This window comes from Zea mays, chromosome 1 (genome assembly GCF_902167145.1).
Source record: "Zea mays cultivar B73 chromosome 1, Zm-B73-REFERENCE-NAM-5.0, whole genome shotgun sequence".
NCBI lineage: Eukaryota > Viridiplantae > Streptophyta > Magnoliopsida > Poales > Poaceae > Zea > Zea mays.
The window spans coordinates 247874233-247892675 of record NC_050096.1 but is presented as its reverse complement, the minus strand read 5'-3'; the positions used below and the strand labels follow the sequence as shown (position 1 = coordinate 247892675).

At 42.5% G+C, this 18443-nt stretch overlaps 1 protein-coding gene across 1 annotated transcript; it reads right to left on the bottom strand.

The window, feature by feature from the left end:
* Positions 1–18123, bottom strand: LOC100283820 (uncharacterized). The gene is made up of 11 exons (NM_001156718.2): positions 17868–18123; positions 17352–17408; positions 6876–6959; positions 6698–6769; positions 5877–5948; positions 5515–5555; positions 1831–1897; positions 1171–1362; positions 1000–1089; positions 806–913; positions 1–618 (listed from the first exon to the last, which is right to left on the bottom strand). Exons 1-11 carry the CDS (start codon positions 17964–17966, stop codon positions 553–555), a joined length of 948 nt encoding a protein of 315 aa, NP_001150190.1. The 5' UTR covers positions 17967–18123; the 3' UTR covers positions 1–552.
* Between the last annotated feature and the right edge of the window lie 320 nt (positions 18124–18443).

Sequence of the window (18443 nt, the reverse complement as noted above, 5' to 3'; positions counted from 1 at the left end):
TACATGGGGAGCAAACATTGTTCATTTAATTGACAGGAGTATTAACATGACAAAAATAAGATGCGAACAGCTTGACTGTAACGTGGTTGGTGCTACATGAGAAGGGTGGCCAACACTCGTGTACCAAGGGCATGGACAACCAAACAGAGGAGGAGCTAGCAGAATTCCAATTCTTGCAACACTCGAGACCACAGAAGCTACAACGAGCAACCACACAAGACACAAACACAAAACTAGCTGACACACAAGACAGAACTGAGGCAACTCTACGCTGAAAGCGTAAACTCGACGTCCCAAAGCCCAAGGGAGGCACCACTGGGTGGGTTGGGTAGACAAGCGGATCTTTTGACAGCTTGGGGTTAAGTTAGCGAGCACCTCTTGCAATGACAAATGCAGCTTCCACATTTTCTTACTGTTGCTGGTCGGTTAAGTTCCACATTTTCTTACTGTTGCTGGTCGGTTAAGTTACCATATAGATCCAACAAAAATTGTTACTGGCCAGCATCACTATTCCAACATTGGGCAAAATCCAAAAATGGCCTGGCAGATAACTCAAAGGAAATAATCAGGTGTCCTCCGCGTCACGTCTGGTTCACCTCTCCTAGGAGCTGGCTCAAACTGCAGGAAAGAATCCAATGTGACTTCAACGGCCAAGAAAAGGAAAGAAAAGAGGCATTTCCTTGTGATTCTGATTTTCAAGCATGTGAAATTACCAATCTTCTGTAATGCTACATGTACTAAAGAAACAAAACGAATAATAATAAGAAGAAAAATATGTAACCTGAAACATTGAAGAACCAGTTACCTGAATAAATGTGTGATTCCTGCAGTCATCGACCTCGAGGATGGACGCCATGTTGCCGCACCGGTAACAGTAGTTAGGTGCGCTGAATATGGTCACCACCTTTTGTTCCTGTGGATATGGATTAAGAAACCATAGTACCATATCAAGTAAATTGAGTGCTATATGCTAATCCACTCTGAGAAGTGAAAACTTACATGTGCCCAGTTGTATCCCTCCATAACCAACTGGTGAGCCCGAGCTACGAGTTTAAGATTGTTGGTGTGATTAAACTGCTCCGATATGTCCTGGAAATGGAAACCACACAGATGAGGACAAGACTGAAGAAAGATCATGGCAATAAGTAGAAGGTATGGTGTATCAAGTACTTGGCCAAAAGTGTATCCAGCACCACGTGGAGATATGCCCCAGCCACATCTATCGTCTGGATCAGACCACAGAAGGTCGCACATAGGTCCCTCATGAGGGACCTCTTGGACACGGTCTAAACTGCGAACGTTATCAAGATTCTCAATGGATGGAGATAAACCACCATGGAGGCAGAAAATTTCTGATTCCACCTTCAAGCAGAGAAGAAATGCAACGTGAAAAAAGATCTCTGAACGGAAAAAAAAAACAAACGTCCATTAAATTAAGCCATGGAGCTGACAGAGTAGAAATCATAGCATAAAGATTTAAACATCAAACAGAATATGACAGATGGGTGCTTCAGCACACCACCTCCTTAGCAGCATTTCTTCTATCCTTTTGAGATAATTAAGCCTTAAGTTAATAAATAGCACATGTGTGAATGATGAAATAAGCTTAATCTTGCAGCACTTCAATGTCTAATACATGAATGATAGTGCCATCAACAAAAGACAGGTGCAGAATTAAGTTGGCAAATAAGCACATGTAGAAAGTAGCTTTAATAGAGTACTTTAATAGATATGATGGATCAATTTCATAAAAGAAAGACAACTGCATGAGTCGAGGTACTAAGGGTTTAAAAAGAAAAGAAAAGGTTGCCTAAAGCTGAGCGAACGAACCAATGCTGTCAACGGAAAATAATCAAAAAGATCAGTGAAGATCTTCCAGACATTTGCACTGCCATATCTGTTTTCAAGAATCAAAGACAGTACAACAGAGTCAGACAAAAAGAATCAAGCTAAACACATTGTAGTCAATAACGATAACCAGGAGAGCTGAAATAAGAAGCTTTCGAGTTTATCCAGAATATGACTAGAAGAACAGCATGATGAATCTGAATCAGAGCACTACAATAATAATCGAGGAGATTTGAACCTCCCTGACTAATGTTATGGGACATGATTAAAGCCCTGTTTGGTTTGAGGGACTAAAGATTAGTCCCTTCATTTTAGTCTTATTTAGTCTCTAAATTGCCAAACAGTGGGACTTTTTTTTTTGAGAACGCGCAGGAGAACTTCGCATCTTATATATTAAAGAGGAAAGGAAACATTACAAAAGAGGAGATGTTGCAGAGCAAATCTCCCAAAGACCCACATTATCCCGAAGGGAATTACATAGTAGAACTGAAACTAGACCCGACCTCGCCCAGGGCAGCAACTAAGCCCATACTACCGATCTCCTTAGCTCCTGCTAAAACCCAGCAAGCACACTCATCTGAGAAACACCTAAAAATCCTGGGCAAGGAAGGAGACTCCCCATGAAACACTGCTCTGTTTCTCTGGAGCCATAGGCACCAAGCCCCCAGGATGATCAGAGAGTTCCTTTTTTCCTTTTTTTCCTGGTCTTGATAACTCTAAGGCTCACCTTTCTCCTCATCAGCAGTCGGAGTGAGATGCCCCAAGCCAATAGCAGCAAGAATTGTATGCCAAAATTGCCGGGCAAAAATGCACGCAGTAAGGAGGTGCTGAATTGTCTCTTGGGCTTGATCACACATTGGGCAAACATCTGGGTGTGGCAATCCCCTCAACTGTAATCTGTCAGCTGTCCAACATTTGTTTCTTATTGCCAACCAAAGGAAAAACTTGCATTTAGGAGGGGCCCAGGTCTTCCACAATCTCTTCCAAGGCTCAAAGACAGTAGAACCTAATAAAAGGACTTTGTAGCAGGATTTAGAGGAGAACAACCCTGATGCCTCATGTCTCCAAACATGGTGGTCTTCCTCCTGGGTAAGCTGCACATCTCCTAAAGTATCCCATAAGAAAAGAAATTGCTGAATTCCAATCAAGGAAGGGGGGGGGGGTTGATATGTGCAATCCATTGCCTGTTTTCAAGAGCCTGATCCACTGTCATAGAGGTAAGAGCTCGCTTAGCCACCTTGGACACCACTTCTGATGCAAGATCTCTGATGGAGCATCCATTAAGCCACTTATCTGTCCAGAACAATGTATTAGAGCCATTTCCCACATGAGAAATCAGAGATGCTGCAAAAAGGTCTTTAACATGCTGCTGAATGGGGATGGACAAGCCATGCCAAGGCCTATCCCGATCTGTTTTTTGAAGCCAAAGCCATTTGGCTTGAAGGGCCCAACACATGTGTTGTAAATTAGGGATCCCAAGCCCACCATACTTCAAAGGTCTTGTGACTGAATCCCAGGCCACAAGGCAGCTGCCTCCATTCACCTCTTTTCTCCCTCTCCACACAAATCCTTTTCTGATTACAGTGGGACTAAAACAGGAACTAAACTTCTTTAGTCTCTAGTCCCTAAAAGGGTGACTAAAAGGGATTAAACCATATTAAATTCACCTTTTGCCCCTCATTTATTTCAGTTGCACTAATTGCAAGAGAATGCTAAGGGGTATTTTTGTCTTCTTATGATTCACTAGGTGGATGCCCATGCGTTGCTATAGAGTGATCATGTTATGACAAGATATATTGAAATTAAAAAAATATAATTTCCATTTTATGTTTTTGTTATCATCTTTTAAAGTTCTTCGTTTTGTTTCCTTGTAACAAACCTATTTGGTGGACCTACATGTGCTTGTACTCAGATGCAATACATGATATCATGTATTATAAATTTCTGCTTGTTATTTTTCTACCTTAGCACAAGGTGGTTGCTGATCATTGCCCAATTTGGTTACTTTAGGTTACAAAAGCAGATTACTTGAGTGGTCGATAAACATTGCATTTTAATGTACATGGTGGATTTGTTCAATGTGTAAGACTTATGTAAAAATTCTTAACTTTAAAATATGATAACAAAAACATAAAATGAAAATTAGAATTTTTTAAATTTCAATATATCTTATCATAACATGTTCACTCCGTAGCAACGCACGGACGTTCACCTAGTAAATAGATGAAAGCTCCTTAGTACAACAAGAAAGAACAATAGTGCTATTGGTTAGAAGGGGCAGGTTTTGTTGGCTGTGTGTTGGCCAGAGTTCGATCCCTATAAGCGTCCCTTTTTTGGCCATTTTATCGGCTGGTAGAAGAACCATGGGAATGGAAAAGGGAGGGAATGGGAATGGCAGTGGGCGCGAGAGAGAGGACGGGGAATGGGAAAGAAAGGGAATGGGAACGGCAGCCAGCGCCTGAGAGAGGACGGGGAATGGGAATGAAAAGGGGAGAACAGAGAATGTGAATGGCTGAACAGGGAATAGCAGAACCAGGAATGGCAGGCTACTCTTGCAGCCTTAATAAGTAGTAGAGATTTAATATGCTCTGGATACTTTTAGTCCCTATAAACAAACAGGGTAGGGAATAAACTTTAGTCCCCTAACTAAACTTTAGTCCCTGGACTAAAGGAACCAAATAGGCCCTAATAGGGTGTTTCAAACATACTAGACAACAAAAAATACTCTAAAAGCTCCATGGCAAATACACTCTGCAGAGAAAATGTAACTATTACAGTGGAGAACTGAAATTAACACTAGGTTGGCAGTCTCTTATCATGGAGGCAGCCCACACGACTACACGAGCTCAAAACCAAGCACTTCCAAGTGTGGTACCTCCCTAAGATTTCTGGCTAGCTTGTTCCAAGCTGGCATGGGTTAAGTACAACACAAAACACCCCTGAACAATGACAGGAGGCCATCCTATCCGCCATGTTGGGGGGTGGGGTATAATACAAAAATGATGCCCCAGGCGTTGCTGCAGGGATCATGGATGGTTTGGAATGAAAATTAGATGGCTTATTTCGCTGATGTGGCCAGCTAAACGCATGTTAGTCGATGATGACATGGATAATAACTGCATGCTAGTGGACTGCTGATGTGGATAGCTTGCATGTAGAGATAGATATGCATCCTTAGAGAACCTCCAAGAGTCTTTCTTAAATCACTCTAAATCATTATTTGGAAAGCTAAAAAATCGCTCTCTATATATCTTTCCACCCTCCAACAGCTTCTATATATCTTGTGCGCACCCTAGAGAGCCAACCCTGCTCTCCATCCTTGACTAGCGAGAAATCCAGAATAGAGGACGGCAATATTTGGAGATCTAATTAAAGTTGTTGGAGGACATTTTTTCACCAAAATTTTTGTTCCTGTCAATAAAGAAGGGTATAAAGAGGCTCTTGGAAGCTCTTACAGTATTCAACTATGGTAAGATATCTAAGTTGCCATAGTCTTATGATCACCTTGGAGCAACTAAGTAGCTTAAGGTTAGGTGCCCTAAATCTCTGCCACGCTTTCCTAAATCATGGGCAGTCTTCTAGTATGAACGTGATGTTGTAGTACACAGGCTATACAAGAAATAAGAGTAGATGATTAGGTGATTTTCAAGCACCTAAATAACTCACTTTCGTAGGCATTCATCATAGAAGCCATACACCTGTGTGATCTGCAAGAATTCAAAATCCCTCAAATGAAATACAGAATTGAAGTGAGATTTACAACAAAGTGCAGGCATGATTATATGCATTCATGAGAGAATATAGCTAAACAAAGGTAACACAATGAGAACATTTGTAATTAGCTAATGAAGAATTTCAATAGAGACATAAATAAGAGTAGGCAGGATTCTGTATGCAAACAAATCAGACAGTAGCTAAAGAACGGTAACACTAATAAACAAAATGAGAAGGTATGTATTTTAACTAGTGAAAGAACAAATAAATTCATAGGAGTAAATAATTTCATAGGTGTTGTGGAGTTACAGTACCTGCCTACTTTCATGGTTTCCACGAAGAATTGTAATGCGTTGCGGGTACCGCACCTTAAGTGCAACTAAAAGCTGCACGATGGGGACTATATCATGTCAACAAATAATGACAAACGGAAAAGTCATTAAGATAACAATAGAATCAACAGATATGTTATTTTCTTAAATAATCCTATTTTGGTAATTATTACTAGAATTGGTACACATTTGGTTTAGTTCAAAATATTCTACAAGAACTTCATTCCATTTGTATCGGCAGGGTGCACCGATCAAACATATCCATGGCACCCTTGCAACAAATTGCTAATGCCAAACTTCAGGGTAAATTTGGAGTGAAAAATGGCACTAGCCAAATCATCTGCAACTTATGTTCTGCTCTTGTTCTTGTTTCTAGATAACAAAAACAATAGAACAAAAAGAAACAATTTACAGCCATTTACTATATAAAGGAAATAGAGAAAATCACACTAACAGAAAAGTGGCAAAGAGAGAAGAGAAAAACACTCTATGGAGAGTGGGAAAAAAATTAGAGTGACACCAACAGCGGTGATTTGGGAGTGTCCACATGACAACATTGATTTATCAATTATGCATGCTAGAGTTAGACTATAAATCTCCCTGCAATTCAAGAAAACACTGCACATATAACTTGTGAATTTGACAGTTAAATGTTTTAGATAGAAAATTGAAAATAAGCATGGAATGAAACCAACACAGGCACACAGCAGCGAATGAAAACTAAACATGGGAATGTTGGCCTTCTATTACCATCAAGAAAAAGTCAAAAAAAAAACTAATGCAACTATCAGGCTACATCTTACCGTTACTGTCTCAACAGAGTAATAGCCACGATCCACATAATCACCCATAAACAAATAATTTGTATCTGGACACTAGTAAACAACAAAGAATGGTCTATCAGCTCTTGGAGAATGAAATGAATAGCATCAAAAGTGCAAAGAGATATAATGCACAAAGATTATGCAGTGCACTGAGTACCTTCCCACCAATCCGGAAAAGTTCTAAAAGATCATGGAATTGGCCATGAATATCACCACAAATCGTCACAGGGCTTTTAACTGGCTATACATATGTAGCATAAAAAGGCCAAGTTAAAACATAGCTTCTGCTGGAACATAATACAGCATAGTTGCATGCATGTTAAATGTACATAAAGCTTGCATCCTTTGCCTGTGGCCACAGATAAAATTCTACTGGCGCATCAAACTTCACACCAGAAACTAACAGTTCATCAAATGGAATAAAGAAGTGTAAACACATCAGATCATCCTTTTGATTGTAGCTATATATACACACAGCGCTCATAAGGGGGTCAAAACTTACCAAAAGAAACTTGAAACATATACTAAACAAACATGCAAATAACAAAATCATCATTATTAGCTTGAAAGTGCATGCCAACCAGCACATAGAGTGTTGACTGTATATTCCACAGGTGGAAGGTATACCAGTACCCTTAGGCTACTTTTGCAGTCCATATCCCCATCGGGATCCTGGCCTTTTCCCGGGGCGGGAAGACCGCGCGGAAATTGGTCACGGACCAGATTGCTTCGCTGTATGGAAGTCCATGCGGAGGGGGAGGGAAATCCTATCCACGTATTTCCCCGGGCGCCGTCTCGTGCTGAGACGCCAGGCACGGTTCACCGTCTGCTCAGGTCGCTGCCTCCATATCTCAGCGTGAGGCGCTGCGCCACCGATGTCCGTTCCCCACAGGCCACCGCCTCGACATCCCTTCGACGACCTCTCACATTCGACGACTCCCCATGGCAGGGATTCCACGGGCCATCACCGCCTCGCTTTCCCGCGGATTCTCTCCACCGTCGTCATCTCGGATAGCGGCACGCCGGCACAAGCTACAGCGCCTCCACAGGTGAGTTCTCCAAACGCATATCCTTCCCGTTTCTTGATCCGCTAGGGTTTGACTGTTCATACGGTTGTTCACTTTTGACGTGGAATAATACAAGATCAAACACCATCCTCGACAAATATTCATAGGTCGCTACTTTTTCTTGTGATTTTTATAGTCTACCATTGAAGAACAAGAACAAATCTTTACATTTCTCATGATTGGAAATAGTCCGGGCCTAGCCCAAGCATGATTGCTTGTCTTCTATTTGACGTTGAATAGTTGGTCGCCGCCAGTCTCAGTGTCTGTTTATGGGACACTGCATGCTGCTACTCGTAGTGCCGTGCCTTTGATGCAGCCGTGTTGACATTTTCCGGCTGCTACCATTACTGGTACTACTGATATAGTAAACTGGATTTTTATCAACCCAAGAGTCATCTCTTGACTCATTCGCTTTAAAGAGAGAGCTGCAGCAAGTTATGGTTACCAACCTGTTCATTTACTTGTTGGGACTCCTGGCCAAATACTTGATCTTACCAGGAGAGCATTTGTGTGCTGAAAGATTATTCAATGATTGTCATGGTGAGGTATAATTAGAAATAATTACATGTTTTTTCTTGTGTTGCATATATTTTATTAATAGCTTAGTCACTGGAGTGTGTTCTTTTCGCAAAGTTTCTTTTCCCATTTGGTTTACACTAAATCATGTCACTTTAGTAATGTGTTCCCTCGCTGAAAGAAAATAATCTGAAATGCTTTTGTATCTCTTTTCATGAATCTTACTGTGATGTTGACCGCCCTTCTGATTATGTTCCTGATGCTAACCATTGGTCTTAATAATGCACACTTGTTCACACACTGCTCAAATAACATTCTAGAACCATGTTCTTGGAATACTTAGGGTCTTAATATCTACTATTGTTGCTTCTGCAATGACCTGATGCAGATGTTGCATCATTTTTTATGTTAATATTTTTATTACCAGTCAAAATTGCAAGTTGTGCAAATACATTATTTGGAATATCATGCAGGCAGACAAGCTATTAGCTCCAGAGTTTCAGCCTTCTGTGGAGGCACTTGTTCATTTCCTTCCACCTAGTCGGCAACAGCAACCTTTCCTGTTAATGTCAAGGGATTCAAAGAGAAATATCTTCCTAGACCTTATGTGATTAATCTAAGGGTTAATCATGTCTGTGCCATTATAATTTTCCATGTTTTGATATGTGCCACTGAACTTTTTAAGCTTACAAATGTGCCATTAAACTTCCAGTCAAATATGAAATAGACCATTTTATACGGTTTTGTCTGAATCAGACCATCCACCAGTGATGTATTTTCGTATTTCTTTGTACCCTTGCTTGAACGAACACTGATTTTGCGATGAACGCATCACGACTTGTATTCTCCTGGCTGCTGGAGCTGCACTTCCTACCAGAGCTGCGCTTGCTCTTGAAGTGCTAAATCAAGAACCCGCTGAAGAAATCGATGGCCCATGAATGAAAAGGCTGAAGAAACAACTCAACAGAGCACCATGCTAGCATCTGAGGAGACAACGCCAAGATATCACAAGGGAGCCACCTGTAGATATTCAATCACAGAACCAGGAACCAGTAGATAAAAAAGAAGCTACTGTAGAAGAAAGATAGGTTGCTGAAAGCTGAAACAGTTGTTACTGAAGCACCAGTGCAACAAAGCACCAGATCAACATAATCTAGGTGTTGCAAATAACACAGTGCGAGAAGACACCGAAAGCTCCTGCGGGTGGCACAGCTCCGGCAGGAGGCACAACTCCGGTGGTGGCTACTAGGGTTAAAGGAGGCGCAGGTATGGAGAGACGAATGGGTATACATAAATTGTGTTGCATTTGTCTAATAAAAACAGGCATTCGTCAAAGCAAGGGTAAATACGAAAATATGTTCACTGGTGCAAGGTCTGATTTAGACAACCGTATAAAATGGTCTATTTCAGATTTGATTAGAAGTTTAATGGCATATTTGCAAGCTTAAGAAGTTTAGTGGCACATATCAAAACATGAAAAATTATAATGGCACAAACATAATTAACCCTTAATCTAATCAATGAAATAACCCTGAAAGGAATCACACAATACTATGCTTTTGTGGAAGACAGAAAGTTCATTGCCTGTATATACTTTTCTCAAGGTACAGCAAACATTAACTCTATGTTTTCTGTTTCATCCATATAAGTCTAAACTGACATATTTCCTGTTTTTTTTGTGTTTTTGCCAGCTTCAAATTGATCAATCCGTTATATGAAGGTTTCTTTATAAGAGTATCATGGCTCTCTTTGTTGCAGGTCTGTTTACCTGAAGAATTGATATCCAGGCTGTTAATGTGATCAATAATTTTGACTTTCCTAAGACATCTGAGACATTTACACAGAGTGCTTTTTTTTATCTTTTCTTCTCGAGAAGCTGATTGTTTTATAACCTTCCTGAATTTAAAATTTTTGTGTTGCCATGTTCCTAGGTTAACTAAGTGTCACAGAGATGTGTATGTTGCGTTGGATATGTGGGCACACAAGATTGGACCGAGTAAGAAACGATGACATACGCAATCGGCTAGGAGTAACGTCAATTGAAGAAAAGGTTATTCAACACCGGTTGAGATGGTTTGGGCATGTCCACCGGAGACCCCCAGAGGCACCGGTGCACAGAGGCATCATAAGACGGGATCATAGTTATTAAAGTGATAAGGCGAGGTAGGCGACCGACCCCCTTTTTAACTTTTAAGCAGTAAAGCGTAAGGCGACGCCTTACTATATAGTAATATAGTGCCTTAATTGTATAGTAATATAAAAGATTAGACCAAATATTATTTATATAACACTAATTCAAAATTAATAAGTAAGCTATAACAATTCTAAGGCCAAGTAGGCCTACTTCAACCTAGTAGAAGAGAGAAATAAGAAAAAAGAAAAAAAACACAACAAGGCCCAACTAACCCAGCCCAACAGTTTTAGGTTAAAACTACTACAGCCACAGCTCTCCCTCCAATCCCATGCAGCCGCCAACTGCTGCTCTCTCTCCCCTACAGCTCCTTCTCTCTCCCTCCCCTCCCGTGCAGCCGCCAGCCGCTGCTCTCTCCCCCACAGCTCTGTTCTCCCCCACAGCTCCTTCTCTCCTTCCCCGCAGCTCCTCTCTCCCTAACTGGACATCTGGGGCTGCGTGCCGCCGCCTCAATGCTCTAACATTAGGTCAAGGCGTCCACAGAGTGACACCTTAACCGTGTCAAGGCGCCAGGGCAACGCCTTAGCAGATGAAGCGGATGCCTTAGGCTAACGAGTAAGGCGACCTAGACGCTTTACATCTGACCCTCGGCTTACCGCTTAAGCGACGCTTAAATGACGCCTTAACAAGTATGGACAGGACAATAATGTGAAGAGAGGTAGAGGGCAGCCAAACTTGACATGGGAGGAGGCAATCAAAAGGGACTTGAAGGAATGGAATATCCCAAAGAAGCTGTGTTTGGATAGAAGTGCTTGGAAATAAGCTATCCACGTGCCCGAACCGTGATTAGGCTTTTTCCCTTTTAGTGCTCACAAAAGTTGTCCCCTCCCCTTTCTCTCTCTCTTCTTGGTAACTTCTTGTTGGGTTTCAACTCTAGCCTACCCCAACTTGCTTGGGACTAAAAGGCTATGTTGATGTTGATGTTGGCATGTTCCTAGGTTGGCCGTTTCTGAGAGATATGGGCACCTTGGTTTGGCAGTGAACTTGATCACTTATGAGTTATGAAGACCATTTCAACTGGTAAGCCTGCATTAATAAGGTGGTCTATTTCTCTAGTCTTGCGTCAAGATTCATGATCCTTTTTCCCTTTGTTTTGTAAGTATAAGATTAAGAAAGAATTTGGAACACAAATTAAGACAATCATGGTTCTTAAGGCGGTATGGCGAGACAAATTTTCCACCGCCTGGATGCCTAAGCGACGCCTAGGCGAGGTGGGCGAGCAAGGAGCCGTGGATTGTTTGAGCGCCTAGACACCTAGGCGACGCCTTTAAAACACTGAAGACAATAACCCCACAGATTGACCTGGATCAACAGTTTCAGGAGCATCAAAAATGTTTTATTTTTTGAGAAACTCATCAGGCAAATACATCTCTACATAGCAACTCATCAAATGAGTTCTACAACTAAGGCGCCATAGTTGATGTTAGTTTCATGATATATACTTTGTTTAGAACTGGTTAAGATCCTGCTTCAATAGGGGGCTTTGTGTTACCAAGGATTTAATTCAAACCTGAAAAACTCTAAAAAATTTCCCTATCAAAATGAGAGGACTATTTTGAAATTTTGGAGGAATCCCTCATTTAGTCCAGAGTGGGATTCTTCTTACAAAAAATAAATACACTGAAGGCATGCAAAAAAATGGAGAATTATGGCCAGAAATAGAACTTGCTTTAGATGTTGTTGAGCATCAGATTTAGCACCTGGACGGTTGGACGGTCCAACCATGTGGCCTGGACGGTCCGTGGGATAGTCCGGACGGTCCGCAATTAGATTCATTCAGGATGGAATCCTTATCCCTTGTGTGATTATCTTAACAAATCTCACGAGAAAACTGTTGGAGACCGCCTAGGAACGGGTCCAGACCTCCCCCTATATATATGAAGGGGTACGAGCGATTGAAACACACAAACAAACAATCAATCTATCAACCCAAATCTACCTTATGCACTAGGAGTAGGGAGTAATTTAGCCTTAGTTGTAGTTCCTCAACCTCCATCTTCACCCCTCCCTGTCTCGACGTCATCTAGAGACGTTTTGGGTGGCCCGACGGCACCAAGACAACCCTAGGATCTTTTCTCCCCGACGGGGTCCCTCCTAAGAGGCGAGATTCAAATTCTGCAGGAGATTCATGAAGCCCTCCGCGCCCTCGCGGATTGTTCGCGTGCCCACAGAGAAGAGCGGAGGTCCCTGTACAGAGTCGCGGACAGTCCGGTGATCCATCACGGACGATTCGCTCTCCCGCAGAGAGATTCCCCAAGGTCTCGTTCCCCGTAAGCGAGATCTAGGGATCGTTAGTGTTTGGCCCGAAAAGGCGCCAATATATGTTAATTACTTCTTTTCAGCGTTGCCATAGAAAACGCATGTATTATACTTCAACATCAACAAAGCCTTTTAGTCCTAAGCAAGTTGGGGTGCTAGAGTTGAAACCCAACAAGAAGTCACCAAAAAAGAGAAGAGAAAGGGGAGGGGGGAAAAGCTTTTGAGAGCACTAAAAGGGAAAAGGCCTAATCACGATTCGGGCACGTGGATATCTTCTTTCCAAGCACTTCTATCCAAACACAACTCCATTGGGATATTCCATTCCTTCAAGTCCCTTTTGATTGCCTCCTCCCATGTCAAGTTTGGTCGTCCTCTACCTCTCTTCACATTATTGTCTCGTCTTATGATGCCTCTGTGCACCGGTACCTCTAGGGGTCTCCGGTGGACATGCCCAAACCATCTCAACTGGTGTTGAGTAAGCTTTTCTTCAATTAGCACTACTCCTAGCCGATCCCGTATGTCATCGTTTCTCACTCTGTCCAATCTTGTGTGCCCACATATCCAACGCAACATACACATCTTTGTGACACTTAGTTGTTGGATGTGTGTCTCTTAGTAGGCCAACACTCAGCCCCATATAACATAGCAAGTCTAATCGTCGTCATGTAGAACTTGCCTTTCAACTTCCGTGGCACTTTCTTGTCGCATAGGACTCCCGATGCTTGACACCATTTCCTCGACCCCGCTTTGATCCTATGGCTAACATCTTCATCAATATCACCATCTCTCTATAACATCGATCCCAAATAACGGAAGGTGTCCTTCTTTGATACTACCTGGCCTCCCAAGCTTACATCTCCATCCTCACTAATTGTAGTACCAAAGTCACATCTCATATACTCGGTTTTGGTCCTGCTAATTCTAAATCCTTTTGACTCTAGGGCCTGACACCATAACTCTAGCTTTCTATTTACTCCTTCCCGGCTTTCATCTACTAGAACTACATCGTCAGCGAAAAGCATACACCAAGAGATATCTCCTTGTATATCCCTCGTGACCCCATCTATCACTAAGGCAAATAAATAAGGGCTCAAAGCTGAACCTTGATGTAGTCCTATGTTAATCGGGAAAACATTTGTATCAACATCAATTGTTCGGACGCTAGTCACAACCTTGTCATACATGTCCTTAATGAGTGTAACATACTTTGTTGGGACTTTATGCTTATCCAATGACCACCACATGAGATTCCTAGGTATTTTATCATGCCTTTTCCAAGTCGATAAAAATCATGTGCAAGTCCTTCTGCTCCTTATACCACTCCATGACCTGTCTTATTAAGAAAATTGCTTCCATGGTTGACCTTCCAGGCATGAATCTAAATTGGTTCATGGTGATATGCGTCATTCCTCTCAGGCGATGCTCAATAACTCTCCCATAGCTTCATAGTGTGGCTCATGAGCTTAATCCCTCGATAGTTGGTACAACTTTGAATATCTCCCTTGTTCTTGAAGGTTGGTACTAATGTACTCCACTCATCGGGCATCTTGTTTGATCAAAAAATATGGTTGAACAACTTGGTTAGCCAAACAATAGCAATATCCCCAACGCATTTCCACACCTCTATTGGGATACCATCTGGGCCCATCGCCTTGCCCCCTTTCATCCTCTTTAAATATTCTTTGACCTCTGATTCTTGGATCCTGCGTACAAAGCATCTATTTAAATCATCAGAGGAGTCATCCAATTGGGTGTCCAGTCTCATTCTCACCATTGAAAAGATTGTCAAAATACCTCTGCCACCTCTGTTTGATATCTTGTCCTTTCACCTAGAGTTGATCCATCTCATCCTTAATGCATTTAACTTGGTTGAGGTCCCTCGTCTTCCTTTCCTGAATCCTAGCCATCTTATAGACATCCTTCTCCCCTTCCTTTGTACTTAGTCTTCGGTAAATGTCATCACAGGCTCGACGCTTTGCCTCACTCACAACTCGCTTTGCAGTCTTCTTTGACACCTTATACCTCTCTATGTTGACCGCGCTCCTGTCATGGAACAAGCTCCTGTAACATTCTTTCTTCTCCTTTATTGCCTTTTGAACGTCCTCGGTCCACCACCAAGTATCCTTATGTTCACCTCTGCTCCCTTTGGTCACTCCAAACACCTCTGACGCCACCTTCCTAATGCAAGTTGCCATCTTCACCCACATGTTTGCATCTTCTTCTTCGGACCAAGCGCCGCCCTCCACAAAAACTCTTTCCCTAAAAACTTCGAATGTCTCCCTTTGAGTTTCCACCACTTCGTCCTCGCAATTTTGGCTTGTTTATCCCTATGGGTACGGATCCGAAAACAGTAGTCAACCACCACAAGATTATGTTGGAGCACAACACCCTCTCCAGGTATCACCTTACAATCCGAACATGCTTGTTTATTTTCTCTCCTTGTGAGAACGAAGTCGATCTAGCTCAAACGATAACCACTGCTAAAAGTCACCAAATGAGGATCTCTCTTTCCAAAGAAAGTGTTGGCTATCACTAGGTTGTAGGTTACAGCAAAGTCCAAAATACCTCTTTCTTGATTCCTACTACCATACTCAAAACCTCCATGAGCCAGCTCATAGCCTGCATTTGTTGAACCTACATGACCATTGAGATCTCCTCCTATGAAAAGCTTCTCATTGGTGGGTACTGCTCTGACCATAACATCTAAGTCTTCCCAGAACTTCCTCTTCTCGCTCTCACTGAGACCAACCTGAGGGCCATACGCACTTATAATGTTCAAGACTACATCCCCAAAACTAGTTTGACTAGAATAATCCTATCTCCCTACCTTTTGACATCCACCACTCCATCCTTGAGGGTCTTATCAATCAGGACACCTACTACATTTTTGTTTGCCACTGTTCCTGAGTAACAAAGTTTGGAACTAGTGTTCTTCACCTCCTTCACTTTTTCCCCTTCCATTTTGTCTCCTGGACACATAGGATATTAACACGCCTCCTGCTCGTTGCATCGACTAACTCTTTTAGCTTACCTGTAAGGGACCCTACATTCCAACTACCTACACGGATCCTAGTCGGCCAAACTAGCTTTCTTACCCTCGCACCCGTTGAGACAGATGTGAAGACCCTTGCACATTTGTCACTACACCCGGGCGCCGATGTAGCGCGCCACTAAGGAAGCGACGACCCGATGCTTGCTCACTTGACACCGCATCCAGATCACGACACGGTGCGCCACCAAGAGGGTGGCGGCCTGGCCCTTGCCCATTTAACACCATACCCGGGTTCCGCCCCAACGGTTTTCTATTGGGTTTCATCTCCATTTGAGTGGCTAAGTTTTTATAGCTGGCTCGCCACGCCTAACGCAACCCTCCTCCTTGTACCTGGACTTGGGACCAGACTATGATGCACCAACATATGTTGAGACAACATAGGCGGAGTTGCATGTATTATACTTAGTCACCAAAAAATATTGTCCTTTGTTACCATAATCTATAGATTGTGTCAGGTAATTTATTAAAAAAATGGGTACAACTGTACAAATTAGCTCTGTGTGTATTGTATAATATGTAGAATGGAGCTTATGTTTGTACTGAAAGAATCCTTGAATGGCTTATGTTTGTACTAAAAGAATCTTTGCTCACGGAGTTGAGCTTAGCTTACTTTAGGTATGTCTCTAGCTGCTAATGTTTTTCCTTGTGTTTACTTGTAGAGCTCTTGGTGGAAGCAATGTATAATTTGACAAGCTTATGCAATGCAGTTTGTTCTCTCAAACACTGCTTATGAAAAGGAGTTAAACCATAATTTATTCTAGTGCCAAATTTCTTGGTCAAAATTTGATTTACTTTTTATTATTTGTCTAGATGTGTGGATGGAGATGAGTAGATGACTACCTGACCTGGTGACGAATGTATTATCTTCGTTGGACATTTGGTGCTACTTGAATTAAATTTTGCATGAATTGGATTGTATCCAGAATAATTTGTCATTTTATTGATGCATGTTTTCTTATGCACTCACTTTCTTATTTCACTTGCATTTTATGTTTTTTATCAAACACATGTACCATTTGATGATCCTTCATGCATACAGTATGTCCAACCTACCAGTTACAGACAACACGTGATTATCTCCCTAGGGAAACTTCCAAATAGCAACAGGAAGTTACCCGATGCGGGGATATCCCACAGCAGGTGGAGAGGGGTTGTGTTGTCCAAAAAAATCCCTCCCACCTGATCACTTCCCTGGGTTAATTACCCTGTGGCTGCCAAAGTAACCGTTAAGGTATTAAACTCCAAACAGGTCAAGTTCTTTCATGGGACGCCCAAGAAAAGGGCACAAAAGTTTCGATTCTTCCTGCATATAATGTTGGTTCCCTCTATACATATACATAAATACTAAAATAGCATGCCGATTACAAATTACAAATAGATAACTGAGGATGATGTTACTCAAACTAAGTACAGAATGCATTCATTACATTCTCCAACCAACCTTAGGCCCCAAAACCATTGATATTATGATAAGCAGTGAACAGACAAACATAGTAGCACCAAAAACAAAAAGTCAAGCTGAGTAACTGTGTGAGAGATCTGCCGTACCTGAACATTGCTTTCCTCCATTAATATCTCCTTGGCCTTCTCACACAGTGTTTTAACCTGCCAATGCTCCAGGCAGTTAAAAAGTCATTCCAAGCATACCACCGGTACCAAACAGCAGCGCGGGCCATAAAGTAGCAAGAATGCCGATGCAATGACAAGTACAGGTACAGCCACAATAAATTCAGGTTTAGCAGTACGGAAACACAGAGCAGTGCTGGATTCGGTATCGATGGACGATGGCATAAGCTGCTATAGCATATTCTGATCCAGAAACCATAGGAGCACAAAAGGCTGCAAGATTTATTCCACACTCCATGTCGTAAATACATGAGAGATCTACAGCAACCGGTGAAACCAGGACCAAAGAAAGGTGTCACCTTTCCCGAAAACGAACTAACCCTAAAGAAACTCCCCCGCCGAAACCAGCCGTCATGAGCCTCCCAGATCTCGCCACGAACCTATAATGCAGGCGAATCGAATAAGACAGATGGAAGGGGATTGGGTGGCACGCCTCACCTCCGTCTCTGGGAGCGGGCGGCACTCCATGAGCTGTTCGATCTGCGCATCAAGACCACCGCATCCCCCGCCGCCACGCGAACTCGCGAGGTCCTCCATCCCTTCCACGGCTGCCGGCGCAGCACCTGATCTACCTAACTCTGGCGGAAACTTGTCGCCGGCGTGAGCGCGAGGGGTAGGGAGCTCGCGGAGGGGCGCGGGAGGAGAAAAGTGGGGCGGCACGGAGGAAAGGGTGTAGTGAAGAGGAAGAGGGCGGGAGAATGTGGGGCCTGCAAGTCAGTGGCTCACGGTATCAACGGGACCAAGTGACAGTGAGAAACGTAGATTTGCCGGGCTTGTTCGGTTGGCACGGAATTAGCCCCTGTTTGTTTCAGTTTTTTGGAGCTTCTGGTCACCAAAAGCTGCTGTAGACTGTCAAACGTTCAGCTTTCTAGTCAGCTTCTATAAAATTCGTTTGACTAAAAACCATTCAAAAACAACATAAACACATAATCGGTTGAGTCGTTGCAATAGTAGAAATCCGTCACTTTCTAGATCCTGAGTCCTATGAACACCTTTATCTTCCTCCGCACGTAA

Excerpts from the sequence above, each read along its gene's own strand:
- LOC100283820 (NM_001156718.2), bottom strand. The coding sequence starts at position 17,966 with ATGGAGGACCTCGCGAGTTCGCGTGGCGGCGGGGGATGCGGTGGTCTT. Across the intron at positions 6,960-17,351 it reads TGGAGGAAAGCAATGTTCAG|CCAGTTAAAAGCCCTGTGAC; the intron begins GTACGGCAGATC and ends ACATATGTATAG. Across the intron at positions 1,363-1,830 it reads ATTTTCCGTTGACAGCATTG|GTGGAATCAGAAATTTTCTG; the intron begins GTTCGTTCGCTC and ends CTCTGCTTGAAG.